The sequence below is a fragment of the Meriones unguiculatus genome, chromosome 3 (assembly GCF_030254825.1).
Source record: "Meriones unguiculatus strain TT.TT164.6M chromosome 3, Bangor_MerUng_6.1, whole genome shotgun sequence".
Taxonomy (NCBI): domain Eukaryota; kingdom Metazoa; phylum Chordata; class Mammalia; order Rodentia; family Muridae; genus Meriones; species Meriones unguiculatus.
The window spans coordinates 32449472-32471845 of record NC_083351.1 but is presented as its reverse complement, the minus strand read 5'-3'; the positions used below and the strand labels follow the sequence as shown (position 1 = coordinate 32471845).

The 22374-nt window shown below is 39.5% G+C and overlaps 2 protein-coding genes across 2 annotated transcripts in view; both read left to right on the top strand.

Annotated features, from left to right (window-relative positions):
• Positions 1-22374, top strand: part of Zswim5 (zinc finger SWIM-type containing 5) — a 112454-nt gene that overhangs the window by 44788 nt on the left and 45292 nt on the right. The gene's annotated exons all lie outside the window — the stretch shown is intronic.
• Positions 11380-12364, top strand: LOC110546545 (large ribosomal subunit protein eL29-like). The gene has a single exon (XM_060378671.1). It carries the CDS (start codon positions 11451-11453, stop codon positions 11925-11927), a length of 477 nt encoding a protein of 158 aa, XP_060234654.1. The 5' UTR covers positions 11380-11450; the 3' UTR covers positions 11928-12364.

The following is a 22374-nucleotide window of genomic DNA, read 5'->3' as shown; positions in this document are numbered from 1 at the left end:
AGGCTGGCACTGTTATAAAAAGCTAATTGGCATTAGACACAAAAGATTATTCATTAACTTTTCTGTAAGGCCCACAGCTCCTTCCAAGTCTAATATTTTTAAAGGACCCATCTCTTTCCTTCTGAACAGACATTTAGAATACATTTGAATAGAGGATCTGAATTTTTAGAACAGTTGCTTTACATGCCATATTTAGTTTAAAAGTTATTTTTCCAAAGAAACAATATTATAAATGGAAGTTTTATTTCCCCAACTAACTCCAAAGTTAACTTTCACCATAAGTAATTTAATTGCCAGTACTAACAGCATAGAATCAATGAGTGTGAGGCAAAAGTCAGTCCAGAGGTACAATAAAAATAGTAAAATGTGGACTTGAGTGTGGCTTAGCAGGTATAGGTACCTGCTGCTAGCCTGACAACCTGAGTTTGATCCTGAGTTTATATGTCCAGAGAATGAGAAGTTCAAGGTTGCCCTTGGCTACATAGTGAATTTGAGGCCAGTCTGAAATAACTGAACTTGTGTCAAAACAATCAAACAAACAAAAACAAGAAGAAAATCACAAACAGACAAGGGATTGAGAAATAGCTTAGTTGGTAAAGTGCTTGCCAGGAACTGAGTCCAGTCTTCAGCGCTTACATAAAAAGGCAGGTTTGTAATCACAATGCTAGTAGATTGGAAAAATCCTTGGGGTTCACTGGCAGGCCAGCCTAGCCTAAATTCCAAGAACCACAGATCTCATTGAAAGACTCATTCTCAAAAACAAGATTATGGCCATTGAGGCGGCTCAGCAGATAAAACAGATAGAAGCACCGGCTGCCAAGCTTGACAACCTGAGATTGATTCATGTGCAGAAGGTCATCCTCTGACCCAATACATGCTGTGGCTTATGCATGCCCACACACGTATATGCTGGGGGTTGCTCTGGTGCTATGTATTTTAATGCTAATTGTTATGATCCCTGAGGTCCGCTTGCTGTCTTTTACGAACAGACACTCATGTACCCCCAAAATGATGTTGGTAACCTTGCCTAACAAAATTTTCCTGACTGGCTGAGTAAAAAGGCCTATACCTGGAAGGGCAGAAGGAAGATTCTTGGGCTTTGGGGACAGAAGGACCATAGGACAGAGACAGGTACCAAAGGAGAAAGAAAGAGCAGAGTCGCCATGTGATAGGAAAGAATCATGTGGGCCGGGAGGAAGAACTCTCAAGTTCCAAAGAGAGAGAAGTGGCCTAGAAGTAGAGCATAAAAAGCAAAGTGTTTGGGGGTTATGGATGGGCAGTAGCCCAGATAGAAATGATTAAAGCAGACAGCATGGGGTAGGGGCTGGGTGATAAGGAGATCACTTAGATGAGAATATCTGTGAAGTAGGTTTATTTAAAATCTATTAGGTGTCTGTGTCTTTATTGATTTGATAGTGGGTTAGATAATATCACTGTAATTATAGATATTTAATAATAAACATTATTAGCTATATTTTAATATTTTCTACAACACATACATATACACAACATTTAAATGTAATAAAATATTGTAAAAATAATAAAATACCTCGATTTCTTATTGGGAAAAAATTTCTTATTTTATCAGTGAGGCAGAGGCAGGAGGATCTCTGTGAACTCAAGGCCAGCCTGGTGGACAAAGTGAGTCCAGGATAGGATGGCTACACAGTGAAACCCTGTCTTAAAAAAACAAAAAACAAAAACTGAGGCTTAGAAGTCCTCTTTTATTGGAGTCTTTTTAGCTCACATCTAGGAAATTTACATATTTTTCTTTTCAATTTGTATTATATAAATCTAATATGGCTCAATATGATGTCTTGGTGTTATAAATGAAATGATTACTACAACTTTTACATACATTGGTCCTTCTTAGAAGGTGGAAGTAGCTCCTCAGTATATATGGCATTTAGTTCTCTGTAATTCTGAATCCTTGGATACAACTGATCACTCTAATCTTTGTGTCCTATATCTATTCCATGTAACTTTCATATCACTTCTGTAATCCTTACTACATGTGAGTTTGTTCATCTATAGTAGTAACTACTTAATAATAATAGTAACTACTAACAGTTCTTAAGAACAGAAAATGAGTTATGAATTACGATTTTCAAGCCAGGCACAGTGGCACACACCTGTAATCCCAGCACTCAGGGAGTCAGAGGCAGGAGGATCTCTGTGAGCTCTAGGCGAGCCTGGTTGACAGAGTAAATCCAGAACATGGAAGGCTACACAGAGAAACCCTGTCTCAAAAAAAAAAAAAACAACCCACAAAAAATATGTTTTTCATTGATATTGTTTTTTCCCAGGGGACTGTGAGTCCAGATGACTAAGGTTAGAAATATTATATAATATTTGTCTTTGTGATCATTGTATACTTTTCACTAAATTTTATTTTGAGATGATTGTAAATTTACTTGCTATTTTTGTAAGTAACGTAGGGGCTGGGATTAGGGTGGGGGATGGCTCAGTTGTTAAAGTACTTGTTCCACATGAAGATCTGAGCTCAATTTCTACAGCCCATGTTAAAATGCTGAGTGTGTAATCCCCGAGTGGGAAACAGAGGAGACAGGCTGGTCCCTGAGGCTGTCTGGCCAGGCAGTCTCCCCTGATTGTTGAATTCCAGGCCAGGGGGAGACACTGACTCAAATAAGGTAGGTGGCTTTCCTGACAATAAATACCTCAGATTGCCCTCCCACTCACACACGCACACAGACATACACACTTATTAACAAAAAGTCTTTAAAATAATTAATATTATGAGATTTCTTTTTCTTCATTTCCCCCAGTATTAATACACCTAAAATTATAGTAGATCGTCAACAAAGATACTATTATTGACACAGTTAAAATACAACTAATTTTTATTACCAAAAAAAACTATCTCTTATAGCCCTACTCACTTTTTTCTTATATCTCTTTAGCCAAATTGTATGAGGCAAGACAAAGACAGAAAAGAAAGGGAACATGGGAAGGGGAAGGAGACCCTCACTCAGGAATCGGTAGACGCCTCTCCCCGAGAGTGTAGAATTCTGGCACAATTAACATTTGTTCTAAAGGACGCCTACACAGAGACAGTATTCTTTTTATATAAATGTTTCAAATAAGAATATTAAAATAGCAGTGAATCATGCTTAAGGCTGAGCCATTCATGACCTTTCAGTGTGGGTTCTTCTTTCCCGCTGTCAACATGTTTTCTAGGAATCCCACAGGAACTTTTATTTACAGTAAAAGGTATGCCTTAATCCTTGTGCAACCCTGTGACCCATGGTTTGCCTGTTCAGATAATAACCCTATCCAAGGCACATCCAAAACTACCCCATAATCTAAGTCCCTTAGAAATCCTTTCCAATGCAGCTTGAGAGCCAGTAAAATCGTGTATTTGGCCATCGTTAAGACACTTAAATGAAACTTTATCATGAAAATCCTGTATCCACGTTAGGTGTGTCTTGTCCTTTCTCTGAATGCCTCTTCCTGTTCACCTTAAGATGTAGCTCAGTAGTGAGATATTTGGCTAGCAAATATAAGGCCCTGAGCTTGATACACACACACACACACACACACACACACACACACACACACACACACACACACGTGTACGTGCAAATAGCAACGATTATTTTCTTTTTTATGTTGGCTCATTCTAAAATTCTTTTCTGCCACCATGTCAAGAATCCTGTGTTCACCTGAGGGCAGGGAGCGGGTCCCGGTGCTGAAGGATGTATCGTGTTCCAGCACCACCATCCTCTGTCTTACTGCTTATGGTCCCCATAGTGTGAGCAACATTCTGAAACCATTCCTTTCCAGTTTATGTTCTGCCTCACTGCACACCCACCCAGCAGCAACAGAGCCCAGTGACCACAATGTCTGAAACCAGGAGCTCAAATTAATTCATCCTTCCTTATATTTTTCCTTGGCTATTATAGCAACACCATGTAACAGAAAATTGGCACTGACAGATGAGTCATTGATGTCACTGTTCCTTACCACATGGTTCTGAAGCCTTGAGAACTGGCTTGTTTGTGGGAAGGATTTGGAAAAGTTTGGAGAAGAAAAGCCTAGAATTCTGTAAGTGCAACTTAATGAGAAATTATGGGTGGGACCTCAGAAGACGAGAATGCTGATAGAACACAGATAATAATGTCTAGGCTCTCAGTTTTTCAGATGGCAGTGGATCCTAGAGAATTAGGTTAATGGTTATTGCATTGCATTCTATTCTGATAAAGAAATTATCAAATGCCTGAGACTTTGTGAGAAGCTAAAATTTAAGGTAGCAGACTAATTTATCCGGTATCACATCATTTGTCCTGTGGCATGGCAATTGCTGGCTTTTTAAGTCAGATTTACAGTGAAAATATCAACCAAATGGATTTGAAAAACATGAAGTTTGGTCAAAAAAGAATGTTTGAAGTTGAGGCCAATGGTGGGATTGTTGAAGAGTGTGTCTTTAAAGACAAGCCATGTGCTCTTTATCAGAGTAATAAGAAAGGTGCCTGAAGGGCATCTCCGGAATTGGTTCTACCCATCCAGAGCAAGATCAAGGATGTAATGTTATAAATTCCTTTGAAAGAGACTGCTTTGAGGAGGGAACTCCAGAGAATTCTGCGCACACCCGGATTCTCTGGAAAGTATCTTTAGAGTCTGACTACCCAGACAGCTGTGATCCAAGGTTATTCAGTCAACATTCAGTTTTGCAGTAGACCTTGCCATCATGCACATGGTGCAGTTTGCAGGCATGTAAAATGTAAGAGTTGTGGGTCACAGAGTTCTCTTACCTAGATTCCGAAATGCAGGCTGTGAGTACAGATAACATGTGGTTGTGTAAGATCTGCTGCCGGCTGCCTCTGAGAGGGCAGCGTTCAGAGTTAAGGGAATGAAGCCTAAGATGCAATGAGACCCTATGTCAGCGTTGCCAGGAACATGGTTCATCTGCTAAGGAAAGGGACGAATAGGAGAGCCAACTCAGAAGAGAGATTGTGTAAGTTGTAAGCAACAAGAACACAGGGACAGGGCTTCTCCAGCCCGTTAGAGTCTATGGCTGACCCCATGTCTCAGGAGTCTGATGTGAAACTACGGGATTCAATGTTTATCTGCTGACTGCATTTTCTGATATTTCCTGGCTGTTCTCCTGTTTATCCCTTTTGGATTATATTTGTGAGAGAAATGCCTTCTGGAAGTTGTCCTCTGGCATCTCAATCTCAATCAGAGACACATACCCGTCAGTATAGGAAATCTGGTTAATTAGACCTAGTTTTCAGGGTGTGTGTGGCGTGCACTTCGTGTATGATTCTTCTGAATTGCCACTATGTTTCCCAGATCTGCCTGCCCAGATTTCGCAAGTCCTCAGCAAATCACCTCAGGCACTGTCAGCCTTGTTGATTCTCCACGTGGAGATACAATGAGACTAAGCTCTCGATATTTTCTGAGATCTTGAGCCTCTATTTTGTGTTAGTTTTTGTTTTGTTTTCACTGTTTTTTTTTTTTTCTCTCTATTATGCAGCCTATTCATTGAATGTTTTATTTCAGGATTGTATTTTAAGTTCTCTAATTTTAACTTGGTTTTTTGTTTTTTTTTTACATCTTATAGTTTCTACTTTTTAAATGTGTTTCAAGTATGTTAGTAATTGTTTGTTGAGGTAATTTCATGATGGCACCATTGAAAGCTTTGTCGTAAAGGTCAGCAAGATGGCTCAGCCAGTAAAGGCACTTGCTGGCCAAGCCTGATGACCTGAGTTTCATCTCCAGGACTCACATAGTGTAAGGAGGGAATTGACTCCCATAAGTTGTCCTTTGACCTGCACTTATGTGCAGTGGTATTCCTGAATGCACCTGTACACATAAATATGCACACAACATAAATAAAAATGTAATGAAAATTTAAAAACCTTTGTCAGTTTAGTGTTGATATCTACTGATTTATCTTTTGATTCTGGTTGAGATTTTTCCTGGTTCTTGAAATATTTGATTTCCATTGAAACCTGGACATTTGTGGCATTATTAAACCATGTATATTAAGTCAGGTGGTGGTGGTGGTGGTGGTGGTGGTGGTGGTGGTGGTGGTGGTGGTGGTGCATGCCTTTAATCCCCACACTTGAGAGTCAGAGGCAGGCAGATCTCTGTGTGATCTGGAGATCAAGGAGAGCCTGGTCTACAGAGTTAGTTTTAAGACAACCAAAGTTGTCTCGAAAAACAAAAACAAAACAAACAAACAAACAAAAAAACTAAAACAAACAAAATAGCAGAAACCCTGGGTATTTCTTTTTCGCCATTTTTTTATGTGTATGGAGGGCTATGTGTGGTATGGCAATCAAAGGTGGCATACTAGACAAGCGCTCCTCCTGTTAGCCAAGAGTCCAGGTATTACAGGAGCCTCTCTGTTAGCACATCCTGCAACACTGCAGTGGTAGAAACAGAAGAGGAACTCATTATTGCCACATGGATGTAGAAGTCCTCATTCCCTGCTGAGCTGTCCCCATGCTGAGTTAGAAGAGCAGAAATGCCTCATTACTGTTTGCTTCATAGTCTCTACTGGTGCTTGACATAGAAAATCAAAAGGCTTCATTACCATTGTGTGGTGAAAGTCCTGGCTCAGCAGTAAGCTCCACACTCCAGTGTGTGTGTGGGGGGGGTACTTTATTAAAGCCTTACCTAGTCTTTGCTGGCATTGGTGGGATAGAGTTACAGTGGTCTCTGTGCTGTTCATCTGGAGTACAGTGTATTGTCTTAAGTATTTTATACTACTCTGTTCTTCCCTCATTTTTTGACTACAGAGAGCAAAGATTTAAAAAAAATTTTTTTTCTGGTATCTGTTGACATTTCTGGGTTGCCACTTTCTTTTTCTCCAAATTTGAGGTGCATGAAGGCAAAAACAAAACAAAACAAAACAAAAAAAAAAACTCGGACATTTTACAATCCTGCCATTTCTTGGATCTATGTTGAAGACCATTAGCTTATGTCTCCTGGTGAAGAAAGACCTAAGCCTCAGAGTGGCTTTTAGACCATAAAAATAAAGACACCAGGACCTTTTAATATTCCAAAGCTTAGGCCTTAGCTGGGCAGACTCTCAATTAGCTCATCTACATTAACCCATTCATCTTGCCTCATCCAGCCACATAGCCAACTATCCTCCCAGGCCCACAACCACAGCTCTTAACCTCTGTGTGTCCCCTGCAAAACGCCTTTCCTCTTTCCTCTTCCCAGAGTTTCTTTCTCCCTACCAGGAAGTCCTGCCTTTCACTTCCTGCCCAGCTATAGGTTGTCAGCAACTTTTATTATCCAATCAGGGATAATCTGGGAAGCAAGGCCTACACAATGTCATCTTGGATAGGTGAGGATTTGTTCTTTGCTCATAAAGCAGCAAGGATCTTGGAGGGGCAAGCAATTAATATTTGAATGCATAACAAGTTTTAGATAACCCCAACAGATCTAGTTAGCCTAACCTCTGGTTTCTACATTTTAGGGTCTTTTTTGTTTGTGTTGTATGTGGAGTTCTAGGCCTTTAAAAAAAATATATGCTCCATGAAAAGAATAGAAAAAAGCGTATTTGTTTCATCTTCACAGAAGCAGAAGCTATGAGTGGCTGTTAAATGACCTTTAATGATTGTCATTAAACTTATTGTGTATTAGCCAGCAGGATGGCTCAGTGGGTAAAGGCACTATGAGTTCAACCCCCTGAACCCAAATGGTGGAAGGAGAGCTAACAATTTCCACAAATTATCCTCTGACCTCTACACTGTGCTGTGTTTTGCACAGCCTGCACTCATACACATACACACAAAATGAATAATAAATATTTGAGAAATAAAACAACCAGAAAAACTTACTATAATACAAGCACTAGTCTGTTTTATTCATATTTGCTTATTTAATCTTCACAGTAATTAAATACCATTTGCATATAAAGAGCCCAAGGCACTGAAAGGTCAAGGGACACAGTTACTAAGTGACAGCCAACATTTGAATGTACTATAGCCTGTTCTCTTTATTTTGTTTATTATTATATGTATGTGTATGATGTGTATGTATATTATTTAAGAATTTTTAAAGTGTGTGTGTGTTTGTATTTTGAGACAGTCTCAAAGTCCAAGGATCCCTAGGTCCTAGATTTACAGGTCGTTGTGAGCCATCAGGTTCTGGGAGCAAAACTCAGGTCCTCTGAAAGAGCAGTATATGCTATTAACTGATGTAGAATCTCTCCAGCCTCTGGTAATGTTTTCTTTTTCTTTCTTTCTTTCTGTTTGGTTTTTCAAGACAGGGTTTCTCTGTGTGGCCTTGGCTGTCCTAGATTTGCTTTGTATACCAGGCTGGCCTCAAATTCACAGAGATCTGCCTGCCTCTGCCTCCCAGAGTGCTGGAATTTAAGGCGTGTGCCATCATGTCTAGACTTTATTGATATTTTCTAAAGAAATTAAGCACAATTAGTAAATGTGGCAGAATGTAGTTGATTGTATGGTATAAATAACTATTAGCCAAAATATTTAGCACAGGGTACTCAGATATACATGCAGGCAAAACACTAATACACATAAAATAATTTTTAAATTAAAAATACATAAAAGCAGCCAGGCATAAGTTCAAGATGAGCCTGGTCTACAAAGCAAGTCCAGAACAGCCACGGCTACACAGAGAAACCCTGTCTCAAAAAAAACAAAAAGAAAAAGAAAAAAGGGGGGCTGGAGAAATGGCTCAGAGGTTAAAAGAGTACTGGCTGCTCTTCCTAAAGGTCCTGAGTTCAATTCCCAGCAACTACATGGTGGTTCACAACCATCTATAATGAGATCTGGGGCCTTCTCCTGTGTACCTGGTGTGCAGGTGCACATGCAGGCAGAACACTGTATAAATGATAAATAAATTTAAAAAGAAGAAGAAGAAGACACTCTTTGCTGGGATTTCAATTCTTCTAGTTTGACATATAAATTCAGTGTAGTATCAGTCAGAAAGCAAGCAAGTGTATAGGTGAATTAATTCTAACATTCCTATAGAGGGAGGTGAAATGGCACAGCCTGTAAAGGTACTTGCCAGCAAATCTAGCTGCCTGTATTAGTCAATCCTTGGGACCCACATGGTGGAGGGAACTGACTCCCACCATGGGCCAAGGAAAGGCAAGGAACAGAATTTTCCCTTTAGCCTCCAAAAGGAATGTAACACTAATGATAGATTAGATCTCAGTGAGACCTGTTTTAGACTCTGGCTTCCAGAACCATACAAAAATATTTGTGCTGTTTTAGCCACCAAGTTTTTAATAATTGTTACAGCAGTAATGGAAAACGAATACAGTTACTATACTGTACTATATTTCTTGATGCCAGGCCTTCTCACTGCTATTTCCTTTCTGTATCTTCCTTCCACCTATTCTCACTTCCACCTGGGCATGCCTTACGTGGCCACTCTATCTACAGAGTTTGTCTCTGTATTTTTTTCTTATATAATGTTGATGGCCAAACAAAGCATCTTTCCTGCTCACTTTTTAAGAGTGAACTTCTGGAAAGAGCACTTGTCTAGTACACCAAGGCCCTGGGTATGATCCCCAGCAGCACAGATTAACAGGTAAATATCACTGCTGCCTGGAAGTGTTCCCACAGCTCCCCTTACCCCAAGCTTTGACTTACAGCCCTGTTCTGTGCCCTTGTTTTCTGTGTTTTTGTTTTGGCTTTTCATTTTGGCTTTTTTCGAGACAGGGTTTCTCTGTGTAGCCTTGGCTGTTCTGGATTCGATTTGTAGACCAGGCTGACCTCAAACTCACAGAGATCCACCTGCCTCTGCCTCTCTTGAGCGCTTGGATTACAGGCGTGCGCCACCATGCCCAGCTTTCTGTGCCCTTATAATACCTCCCACTTGTTTGTCTGTGTCATTAAGGGAACGTATAAATGTTCTAGCCCTAGGAGAGCAGGAGTGCATCTCTCTCAGCATTGTGTTTCTCTTAAATGATTACTAAATTCTAGGATTCCTTCTATTTTTAAAAACTTGGTTTGTTTCCTTCTCCCACTGTTGATTGAGAAAAGAGCTAATATTTTACCTATATAACGTTTTGGTACAGGCTGGTATCTGCTGTTGCTCTTCATGGACTCTTGGGGCTTTTTACCATTCGCTGCAAGACTCTGACTGTCTTTGCCTGCAACATTTGTCCTCTTAAAACTTACTACTACTGTTGCAGTGGGAACAGCACATTGCTACAGTGCATGTGTGGAGGTCAGAGCAGTTCTCTTTCTCCTCCCACCTTATCTGGCTTCCAGGATTCAAATCAGGTTGCTGAGTCCTTTGGCCGGTGTCTTTATCCTGAGCCATCTCACCAGCCCTTATCTATATTCTTGATTCAGGAATTCCTTCCTGTGCTTAGAGATAACTCTTGAATCTAGACATAAATTAGGTGGGGAAACCTTTATCTGGCCATTTTACTTTTCCCACAGGGCACACACAATGAGAGTCTGAGTCAGACAACTCATTTCTACTCTGTTTCTTTCTGAAATCAGTGCAGAGTGAATTGCACTTTTGCTTAAGCTCATGACTGTTTTATAACCTAATTTAAGCTTCCTTTAAAGAAAAGAAAAACTGAACCAACTAGATGGTTTAGTGGGTAAAGATGTTTGCTACCAAACTTGACAACTTGAGTTTTATCTCTGGGAACTCACATACTGGGAAGAGAAATCAGACTCCCACACACCACTCTTTGGCCTGCACATATAGCCCTGACATGTACATAAACCCTGTCACCTCCCCATGAATAAGTGTTAAAAATAATTTAAAATGAAACAAAAATGTCACACGAACATGAGAACCTTAAAAATGTGCAATTCACAGTTTACAGGCCAACAAGATGGCTCAGGGGGTAACAGTACTTGCTTCATGGAGCCTGGTAACCTGAGTTTGAGCCCCAGGACCCACATAATAAAAGGAAAGAACTGACTCCCACAAGTGATCTGACCTTGACACACATGCCATGGCACACAATTATTGCTTACTCCCACATTCACACAAAATAAATGTTTTAATGTTATTTTTAGGCTCGCCCCCATGGGCTCCAGCTGGGATACAATGTGAATAAACTATAATTAATAAAAAATAAAATAATTTTTTTAAATAAATAAATCTTTTTTAAAATGTTCTTTTTTTAAAAGTTTATATGAGGGGCTGGAGAAATGGCTCTGGGGTTAAGAGCACTGGCTGCTTTTGCAGAGGTCCTGAGTTCAATTCCCAGCAACCACATGGTGGCTCCCTACCATCTATAATGAAATCTGGTGCCCTCTTCTGGTGTATAGGTGTACATGCAGACACAATATTGTATACATAATAAATTAAAAATTCTTTTAAAAATTTTATATGAAAATGAGAACTTATAAGTATTTAATTCACTATTTCTATTTCCAAAGAAAGGGATAAGGAGCCCTTTCTAAAGAAGCAGTAGATCTTTCTCTTCCGGTCCCAGACGCTGCAGGAGCCGCGGGTTCTGTGCAAACATGGCCAAGTGCAAGAACCACACCACACACAACCAGTCCCGTAAATGGCACAGAAATGGCATCAAGAAACCCCAGTCACAAAGATATGAATCTCTTAAGGGGGTGGACCCCAAATTCTTGAGGAACATGCGCTTTGCCAAGAAGCACAACAAGAAAGGCCTGAAGAGGATGCAAGCAAACAATGCAGAGGCAATGAGTGCGCGAGCAGAGGCCATCAAGGCCGTTGTGAAGCCTGCAGCTGTTAAACCCAAGATGCCAAAGGCCCCCAGCCGCAAACTCAGCTGTCTGGCTTTCATCGCTCACCCCAAGCTTGGGAAGCAGATTCGAAGCTACATGGCTAAGGGTCGTAGGCTCTGCAAATCAAAGCCCAAGGCTCAAACCAAGGCAGAGGTCACAGCTCCAGCTAAGGGCAAGGCTTCAGCTCTAGCTCCAGCTCAGGCTCCCAAAGGTGCCCAGGCCCCTGTGAAGGCCACGTAGGAAAGGGTTCTGCTGATGTGAAGACAGACGGACTGATGTGACACACCCACCTACACACTATTTACAGATGATCAGTGTCCTGTGTTGTTTTTACAAATAAACCTGAGGCAAGATCTGTTTAAAAAAAAAGAAGAAGAAGAAGCAGTAGACATGAGAAAGAGCCTCTGTGTCAGCGGTTCTCAGCCTTCCTAACGCTGCGACCGTCCAATATGGTTCCTCATGCTGTGACCCCAACCATAAAATTATTTTCATTGCTACTTCATAACTGTAATTTTGTTACTGTTATGAACTGTACTGTAAATACCTAATATGCAGGATATCTCATATGCCACCCTGTGAAAGGGTTGTTCGTGGGTCTTGACCTACAGGTTGAGAACTGATGCTCCGTTTAGCAGTGTTGCTCACTGCTATTGAGGTTAGAGCAGTGAGGCATTAAAGAGAACATGGGGAGTGCTGGCCAGCTGATGAGATTATGCAGTGTTATAATTTTGACTCAGAAAAATTGCTAACACTAGATATTATTTTTCCTGAAGAGCTGCTCAAATCCAAATAAGGATGTGAATGCACTTAGAAACTCAGTGAAAACTTAATGAGAATGGCTTTTATCTGATTGGTTTTGTTTGGACTCTGGTTATTATACAAAGTATAAAAAGTGGTTTTGGCTCCAATTTCTAAACAGAATGGAAAGGATTGTCCTAACTGAATTCGTGTTGAATTCTTGCAACCCCACACAGGTCAATTTGTGAGATGGAACAAAAGAATGGGGAGCCCAGAGGGTGATATGAAGCCCTGACCAAAATGCTATAAATGTTAGGAATGTTGTTCTTACCATGTATGAAACCCTTAAATAAAGAATGTTGTGTGGGATTTGCATTCATCTCCATATTAAAAAGGCCATATTGGAAACAAAATGCCATAGAGTTTAGAAAAGATGAGGGTTAAGATCATCTAAAAATTAATGCTTTTATTCCATAAGAATTTGACTACAATTTATATGATGCTTATGCGTAGGTATTTATCTTTAGATAATTTGAGGCTAGACTTTGCATAAAATGAGGATTCCTTGAAATGAGACGAGAATAAGGAAGCTAGCTAGAGTTATAATCAGAACATTGAAATGATAACATTATTAGTATACTGGAATGGCAGACATTGTTCTAAACACACACACATTATATATATTTCATTTAAATATAACTGCAGTATATTTTGGTGACTTAATTCGATGTACACAATCTCAGAGAATTATCTGCAAATCGTTTTTTTTTTTTAAACCTTTTCTTGCCAGCTGTGATGGTGCACACCTTAAACCCAGGAAGAACTCTGTGAGTTCAAGGCTAGCCTGGTCAACAAAGCAAGTTCCAAGACAGCCAGGGTTACACAGAGAAACCTTGTCTTCAAACAAACAAACAAACAAAACAAGCAAACTTGTATTTATTCTTCAACAATTTCATAGATGTATATAACATATCTTGATCATATCCACTCGGAAGGAAGTCCTTTTCCTCCTGGAAATGGTTTCTGTGAAGTGTGTGTGTGTTTGTTTGAGACACTCTCACAATAGAGTCCAAGCTGACCCCTGACTCTACATCCTTCTGCCATAGCCTCACTGCCGATTATAGGTATGCACGAAGCGTTTAGCTGCTAAGTAAATGTAATGCTTTAAAGATCAATCTGAGGGCTGTAGAGCTGGCCCACTGGTGGAGGACTTGGGTTCAGTTCCTAGCACCCACATGATGGCTCACAACCATCTCTAACTCCACTTCTAAGGGATCCCATATCCTCTTCTGAACTCCATAGCACCAGGTACACACATGGTGCACGTATATACATGAGGCAAAACATTCATACACATACAATAAATACGTATTAAACATAAAATAAATCTGAATACTGTGTTGAAAACTCAAAAATAGACATTTGATTATTTCATATTGTGGTTAGTAAAAAATAGTTGTGTATATTGTATTGTTTTCCTTTTGACAAGCAGTTTATTGTGTTTAATGCCCTCCAATCTATTGATGCATTGATGCTCCTTAATGGAGCAGAAGAGTTTATGGAATAAGATTACAATTTTATGTTGCCTTTCTTTTTGTTTGAAATAAGAACCTAGGTAGGGGCCTGGGCATGTTTGTAGTTCAGTTGGCTAAGTGCTTACCTAGCATATACAAACCCCAGCACTGAATGAACAGGGCATGGTGGCACACACATGTAATGCCAGCACTTGGGAGGTAGAGATAGGAGGATCAGAAGCTCAGGATCATCCTCAGCTACCTAGGGAGTTTGAGGCCAGCCTGGTGTGTATGTATGTGTATGTGCATGCGTGTGTCTGTCTGTCTGTCTTACATACTCATACAAGTTCAAAATCTTCCTCAATTACATAGGGAGTTTGAGGCCAGGCTGGTATGGGCTCTGTGTGTGTGTGTGTGTGTATCTCATACATGTACACGAACATGCATCCACACCACACGGAACACATGTGGTAGTATTGGAATGTAACACCTATTTTGGCAAAGTATATGTGCACACTGGGCTGGTTTTTTTGTTTTATTTTTTTATTTGTTTGTTTTGTTTTGTTTTTTGAGACAGGGTTTCTCTATGTTATGGCTCTGGCTGTCCTGGAACTCACTTTGTAGAGCAGGCTGCCCTTGAACTCACAGAAATCTGACTGGCCTTTTTTTTTTTTCTTTTTTTTCTTTTTTTTTAATTCCAGCACTCTGGAGGCAGAGGCAGGAGGATTTCAGAGTTCAAGGCCAGCCTGCTCTACAAAGTGAGTTCCAAAACAGCCAGGGCTATACAGAGAAACCCTGTCTCTAAAAAGAAAAAAGAAAAAAAGAAAAAAAAAAAAAAGAGTCCTTTTCTCACATAATCTATTCTATTTATAGTGTCCCTTCCCTCTGCTCTTCCCAGTTTCCTCCACCTTCCATCATATCTGGATCCAATCCCTTTCATTCTCTTATTAGAAAAGAATAGGTTTTTGTTATTATAAGATAATAAAATATAGCAAAATAAAATATAATAAGATGAAACAAAAGCTGTTGGACAAGACAAACAGAAGAAGAAGAGCCCAAGAGAAGTCACAATAATAAAAAAACCCCACTCATTCACAGACTCAGGAACCCCATAAGAGCACTAATCTGGAGGCCACACTATATGTGCAGAAGCCTGGCGCAACCTGTGCACACTGCTTTTACAGGGCTGTGTAAGGTGTGTGATAGTTTCTTTCAAATCTGTGAGCCAAAGAGACCTCTGATCTATAGTTCCACGTTGATTGGTTATCTACCAATATAAGTTGCTCTTGCACCATAAAGCTGTCATTAAGAAAATAAAATTACCATTTTGAGGTCTTTGTGTTGCTTATTTTTGTTCTGAGACAAGATCTCATTAGTCCCAGGCTGTCTTCACATGTACTGTGTAGTTTATGGCGACAATGACTTTGAACTCGTGGTCCTCCTGTCTCCATGTCCCAAGTGCTGGGATTACAGGTGTGTGTCATGAAGCCTGGTGAAGTTACTTCGTTAAGGTAATTGTGTTTTCTGTGTGTTAGATATTTAAATAAATTTCCAGATAAATTTGATATTTTTCTTTTTAACATAAAATATTTCTAAAATAATAAAAATTTTAAAACTCTGAAACTTTAAAACCATACAATTAATTCACTGATAGAATTTTAAGTTAAAACAACAACAACAAAAAAAACTGAAATGAAATAAAACTGGAGAACTGGGTGGTAAAAGGCTATCTTTAAGGTGAGTGCCTGCGCCTGGGAGGTTTTGGTCTTTAGCCCCGGTTGCTAATACAGAGAGCAGAGACTGCTGCCTTCTGAGGCTGATGTGGAGAGAGGGCCATAGTTCTTTAGAGGTTAGTATAAGGAAACCCCTTGATTTTCCAGAGGAGTCTGGGAAGGGAGCAGATGGCAGCAAGAAGGCCCCTCAGCTTACTCAGCTGCTCCAGGAAGCTTAGGGCGACCTCTCTAAAACAAACAAACCAAGTCGCTCTCAGAGTAATAGGGCCGCGTTATTTGCGTTCCTGAATAACAATACTGCCCCTCACTTTATCTTCCACACCCTGATCCAGTGTGTGGGCGCCATCTGCTTCTTGGGAATTTATATGGGCCCTGGCCCTGGCTAGTTGGGATTGTTAATTGAGAGGTATTTCGGGTAAATGTGTTCTTTACAAAGCGCTTTCACATGAATCTGATTAAGCGTATATCTATTTGCATAATTAAGAAACTGAGGCAAAGGAATTGAGGGCTATTGGAATTGTAACTCAGGCACTGACTCCTGAACTGTGTGTATTTTATTGTTAGTCTCTTGAGCTGTCCCAGTGCTCCTGTTTGGGCATTAGCTACTAAGCTTGGGAGTTAAATTTCCTAAGAAGGAAATTAGTTATTTTATAAATGTTATTCTTAGGGTTTTAAGAGTTCTCATGGCTACTGTTTTTCTAGGTCACAGATTAAAAAAGAAAGTAACTTGCTTTATTTTCTTCTGTATACAACTGTGACCTTAGAGGAAGAAGAATTAGATGAGAAAGTCTAATTTATTCTGCATGTTCATCAAAACCAAATTTATTTAAATGGAGCCATTCTAATTCAAGGTAGTTACTTAGTTTTTAGAGCTGTGTGTGTGTATGTGCACACGCACATATGTGTTTTTCTGTGTATACATACACATGCTATATTTAAAGCTGACTATAAGAAAACATTCTTTTTTTTAAGATTTATTTATTTATTATGTATACAGTGTTCTGCCTGCATGTGTGCCTATAGGTCAGAAGAGGGCACCAGATCTCACTATAGATGGTTGTAAGCGAGCCACCACGTGGTTGCTGGGAATTGAACTCAGGACCTCTGGAAGAACAACCAGCACTCTTAACCTCTGAGCCATCTCTCCAGCCTGAAAACATATTCTTAAACAGGGTGTGGTGGTACGTGCCTTTAATCCCAGCACTGGGATGGCAGAGGCAGGCAGATCTCTGTGAGTTTGAGGCCAGCCTGGTTTACACAGTGAGTTCCAGGACAGCCAGGACTACACAGAGAAACCATACCGGGGAAAGGTGAGAAGGAAGAAGGAAGAAAAGAAAAGATGAAGACGTGTCTTGGGCAGCAAGACTGCTCAGCAGGTAGAGGTGCCTGCCAAGTTCCTTTCCCTGGAGCCCATGTGGTAGAAGACGTCTAAGTGCATCCTGTGGCATGTGTGCACCACACCCACAAACATATACACATGCACACATGCAGTAAATAATATAAACAAATATAGTGTAAAAAGCTTAAAAAGAAAAAATTAATCCTGTTAGTGAATCACAGCACTCCCTTTTCTTGCTGCTGGCTGAAATGACACTGTGTTTTCATGCATTAGCACCTGCCTAAAGGCCGTGGGGAATCAAAAGAGCAGTGAGCAAAGTGGTTTTAATTGCCCAGGCTTTGCTGGAGCTTTTCTTATACTTAGTAACACAAAGGTCTTTGAATGGTGTCAGAGGGCGGTGCTGAGAAGTGTTTCTTTAGAACTCTGCACAGATGACTCACACGAGGTGGTGAGACTCTGTCTTGTAGTTCATGAGCCCATCTTTATTCCTCCTGAGAGAGTGCTGCAGAGCACTTGATAGTTAACAGTTGCATAGAACAGTTGCCCAGGAAACCAGGCAGGTGTCAGAGTTTACTGACTTGTCATTAATGCAGGACCGTCTTTGTAGAATTATGGGTGCTAATTACTTTTATAAAGTTCTGGATGGATGCTTTGGATCCAGCAGTGTCATGTTCACTCTGTCGTGGTTAACAGTACAGGTTGTGGAGCCTGTGCTCAAGCTCACGTGTGACGTTGAACGGGTTCCATTATTTCTGAGCTTCAGTTTCCTCCCCAAAAGCAAAAAGAGCAGACATTTCATTATTCTGAGGACCTAACTAGTTAACATACGGAAAACACTTAGACTGTAGCATGTAATAAGTACTAAATGTTAGCTAATAAAATAGCTTGTGCTTTTAACTTAATTTTTTAAATTTTGAGACAGGGTTTCTCTGTGAGGCCCTGGCTGTCCTTGAATTTGCTCTGTAGTCCAGGATGGCCTCAAACTCAGAGATTTGCTTTCCTCTACCTCTGTATTGCTGGGATTAAAGACGTGTACCACCACTACCCAGCATGTGTTTTTATTTAAAAAAAAAGTATTGACCCTGTCTTGAAAAAAAGCTATTATTATTATTATTATTATTATTATTATTATTACTATTGAGAGAGAGAAAATGTGAAAATACACATGTCATACTACCGTATGAAGGTCAGAAGCCAGTCCTCAGGAGTTAGTTGGTTCTCTCCATCCAGTGTGGGATCTGAGAATTGAATGAAGGTCATCAAACTTGTGCAACAGGGCTTTTACTTGCTGAGGCATCTTCATGTTCTGTATTTTTAAAAACAGTCAGATGTGGTGGTACATGCCTGAAGTCTCAGCATTCAAGAGACTGAGACAGGAGGATTGGTTCAGACCAATTCAAAACCAGTCTGAAGAAAGACCCTGTCTCAAAAAAAATTAATTAATTAATTATTTAAAGTTTATAAAAATTAGCAGAAGCTAACAGCAGTCCATTTAAGGTATGAATATAAATTATTGAAAAGAATCTTGTTATATCAATATGATTAATGTCTATATAATTTTTTGTTTAAAAAAATTTTTTTGAGAATCATATAATTCAGATACCTCCTAAAATACAGTCTCTAAATCACTACAGCAAAAAGAATTTAATAGGAACTTTAAATCACTAAATGTTTCATCAATATATATATACACAAAATACTAAGTAATAATTCTTAGCCTTGGAATGTACTCCATCTCTTTTTTTCACTTCAGAAAGTCCAACCAGCACTGTGTATAAGCTGTGTACAATAATAGGCAAAGCTTTTATGTAGCTGCCTCAGTTTATAGCTATGGCAGTTTGTCCAGTGGGGTGTCAAATTTGAAGCAGTGTAAGGTAGATAAATTGGTCTGTATGGCTGTGATTGTAACATCAGCAACACCAGCAATATCTCCACTTTCTTTTGGGGGACTCTCTTCTTGACTGCTGGCTATGAAGTCATGTAAATATCTGCTGAGGCTACAGAAATAGTGCTTCTCCCAGAACCAAGCCAAGCAGGCTCTGTGTATAGTTGCCAGCTGCCCTTGCATAGAAGGACAAAGACTGAACAGAACCTGGAAGTGGAGTTCTCTGTTTTAGTAAGATCCTCTCTGGTTTCTTTCTCCCTCCTTTCCTTCGTTCGTTCGTTCCTTCCTTTCTTTCTTTCTTCCTTCTTTCCTACCTTCCTTTCTTTTTTAAGATTTATTTATTTTATGTATACAGAGAAAGTGCTCTATCTACATGTATGCCTGTATGCCAGAAGTGTGCATCAGATCACATTCTAGATGGTTGTGAGCCACCATGTGGTTGCTGGGAATTAAACTCAGGACCTCTGGAAAAGCAAACAGTGCTCTTGCCCACTCAGCCACCTCTCCAGGCCTCCACTCTGGTTTCTAAAGCTTTCTCAATTTAAAACACTGACCAATCTCTCTCATATGAAGTTGTTATGGAACATATTTTTTAATGTTAAACTCCTTATCTACAGGCAGTATACAGACAGCAGAAATTACAGTAGCATTAGCCCTTCCCCTTATATTTGAATAGAGTATTTGTTTCCTCCACTGTATTTCAAGACAGGTTGTTTCTGTCAGTCATGTGGTGATTTCCTTGAATGTGTTGTCATTTCTTGTTTAGAGCTCCTCATTCTTCTCTGATGCTGAGAATTGCCAAATTCATCAAAACTTGCAGCTCCAGTACTCTTTCCAGTTATGACAGACAAACGTCTACCACGCAAAAGAGTCTGATAATCTCCAGCTGGAGATGAATCCTTTTTTGCTTTGTCATTGCTGAAAATTCTCCATTGACATCCTTCATTGATAACCTAGGCGCCTACAACCAGGCCACATTCAGGACAGGACATATCATTGGCTCTGAAGAATTGCATCTTGTTACTTAAGGCACATGACTCTGGGGAGAGCATGCAAACGGGCTGGTAAGATGTCATCTCCTGAGCCACAGTGCAGCTCCAGCAACAGCTGCACTGAAGCAGGAAGAGACTGTCAGTTAACTTGGTATATAAATTCTTGTTACTTTGTCCACTACCCCAGTAAAATTGTTTAATTTGCTAGCATATTTTAATCACAAAATTGGGAATTTTATAAACATACTTAATCCTCTGTGAATTATAGATATGAATATGTAAGGATTCAATTTAGTGTTCACTTATTTACTCATCTGTAAACGGATACTTATTAAGCAAGCCCTTACGGTATGCTAACTGAAAATATAAAGATGAAAACAAACCCTTGTTTATAAGGAGTTCACAAACATGAAGCTGTTAATTACACTGGTAGTCATTCGTTCAAATAAAGATAAAACTGATGAAAATGAGAGCATTTAGCTAGGTGTCCAAAGACATAAGGGAAGACTTCTTGGAGTAAGTACCATGCGAGTTGAGAATTTAAAATGAGGAGGGGCTGAGAAGGTCGTGCTGGTATAGGGAATCTCACGTATAACAAACATAAAGGCAAAGAAAATGGAGAAAACCTACCACAGTAAAGAATCACTCAGTAAGATGGATGTGTTTGTGTGCCGAGTAGAGGGAGCAAATCTAAAGAGACTGAAAGAGACCCCAGCATGTGTGCACTGTCCTGTGATCAGTGAAGACATCAAAGGTTCAAAGCTGTTGCATTCAGCAAACATTTGTATAAATGTTTATTCTATGCTAGTCTTTGTATTAGGTACCAGAAATACAGGGTAATGTAGAAATAACATGATTGTTCAATAAAAGGGGGACTAGGCTGGTAAGGTTACTCAGCAGATAGAGGTACATGTCATGAAAGCTGTGGACATGAGTTCAGTGCCCAAAGCCCCTATAAAGGACCACAAAGGACTAGTACATCTTCCCCATCTCTCTCCCTCCCTTTTTTCCTCTCCCTCCCTCTTTTTCTCCCTCTCTCGCTTTCTCTCCCCCCACCACAAAATTAAAAACAAAATACCCAGCTCAAAAAGTGTTACCATTTAAAATTTATTAATGATCAATAAAAGAACCAATTAAGTATGTAGCTCAGTGCATAAAGCTCTGGGTTCAATCCCTAGTACTGGCAGAATAGAGGGGGTTACTGAGCAATTGACTGTATTTGGAAAATATCTGATTTTAAAGAATCAGTATAAATCTGTTATTTTTAATTTTTAAAGCCCAATATATTTTAGAAATTATGGCCATTCAAGTTTTTGTTCTCATGGCTGTAATCATGCAAATTACATGACTGTTCTGGGCAATCAATGAAATTATTATTTCTTAGGTCTTTATTATTTGATTCTGGACAAAATCTTTCTTGTAAGCTAGAATATAAACTCCACAGGCATAAATGCTATAGCTTTTTCATTTAATGATTCAACAACTTGAGGTACCAGATGGTTTGATGTGAAGTGATATTTGAGCTGAGCAGTGTAGACTATAGGATTTCCTTAGTGAAAGGAGAATTTTTACCACATATATGCAATATTACCTAATATATTTCCTATGTGGAAAAGAGAAATGTTACCACATATATAATATTGTGTATTATGTTATATATTTATATATCGAAATATAAAATTTATCTTTAGTACTTTCTATTTAATTCAAGATTGAGTTCAGTCTGTTTCTGGATTGTCCATCTTTTTTAATGGTGAGAACAATGTTGAGGGAAAATTTCAGACCATTTCTATTGCTTCTTGTTCTGCCATTCTGCCTTTCAGGAGAACTAAACTTGTAAGTTACAAGCTATGTATGGCTTTTGGTTTGGTTTGGATTTTTGGAAGTTGAAATTGAAATTTGTTGTGTTTTTTTGTTTGTTTGTTTGTTTGTTTGTTTGTTTGTTTTTGAGACAGGTTTTCTCTGTGTAACAACCCTGGCTGTTCCTGGAACTAGCTTTGTAGACTAGGCTGGCCTTAAGCTCAGAGATCTGCCTGCCTCTGCCTCCAGGCTGCTAGGATCAAAGGAATGCTCTACCACACCCAGCTCATGCATGTTTGTTTATTTTTTAAGACTTATTTATTTACTTATTTATTTTGCATATATGAGTGCTCTGTCTGTATGCATACCTAGTTTTAGAAGAAGGCATCAGATCCCAGTATAGATGGTTGTAAACCTCCATGTGGTTGCTGGGAATTGAACTCAGGATGACCTCTGGAGGAGCAATCAGTGCTCTTAACCTCTGAGCCATGTCTCCAGCCCCTCATGCATAGGTTTCTTGCAAAGAATGTTTGGTACATATTGGAACACAGCAAATTCTAGCAAGGACTTCTTCCAAACACTTGGTTGTTCATGCCCTGTGAGGACATTTTAATGGTTTTTAGTTTTTGTTTTAGAAACAAAGGCTTGCTTTGTCTATATAGCCCAAGCTAGCCCCAAACTCATGA

Bases quoted from the DNA above. Each gene is read 5' to 3' on its own strand.
- LOC110546545 (XM_060378671.1), top strand. From the start codon at position 11,451: ATGGCCAAGTGCAAGAACCACACCACACACAACCAGTCCCGTAAATGG.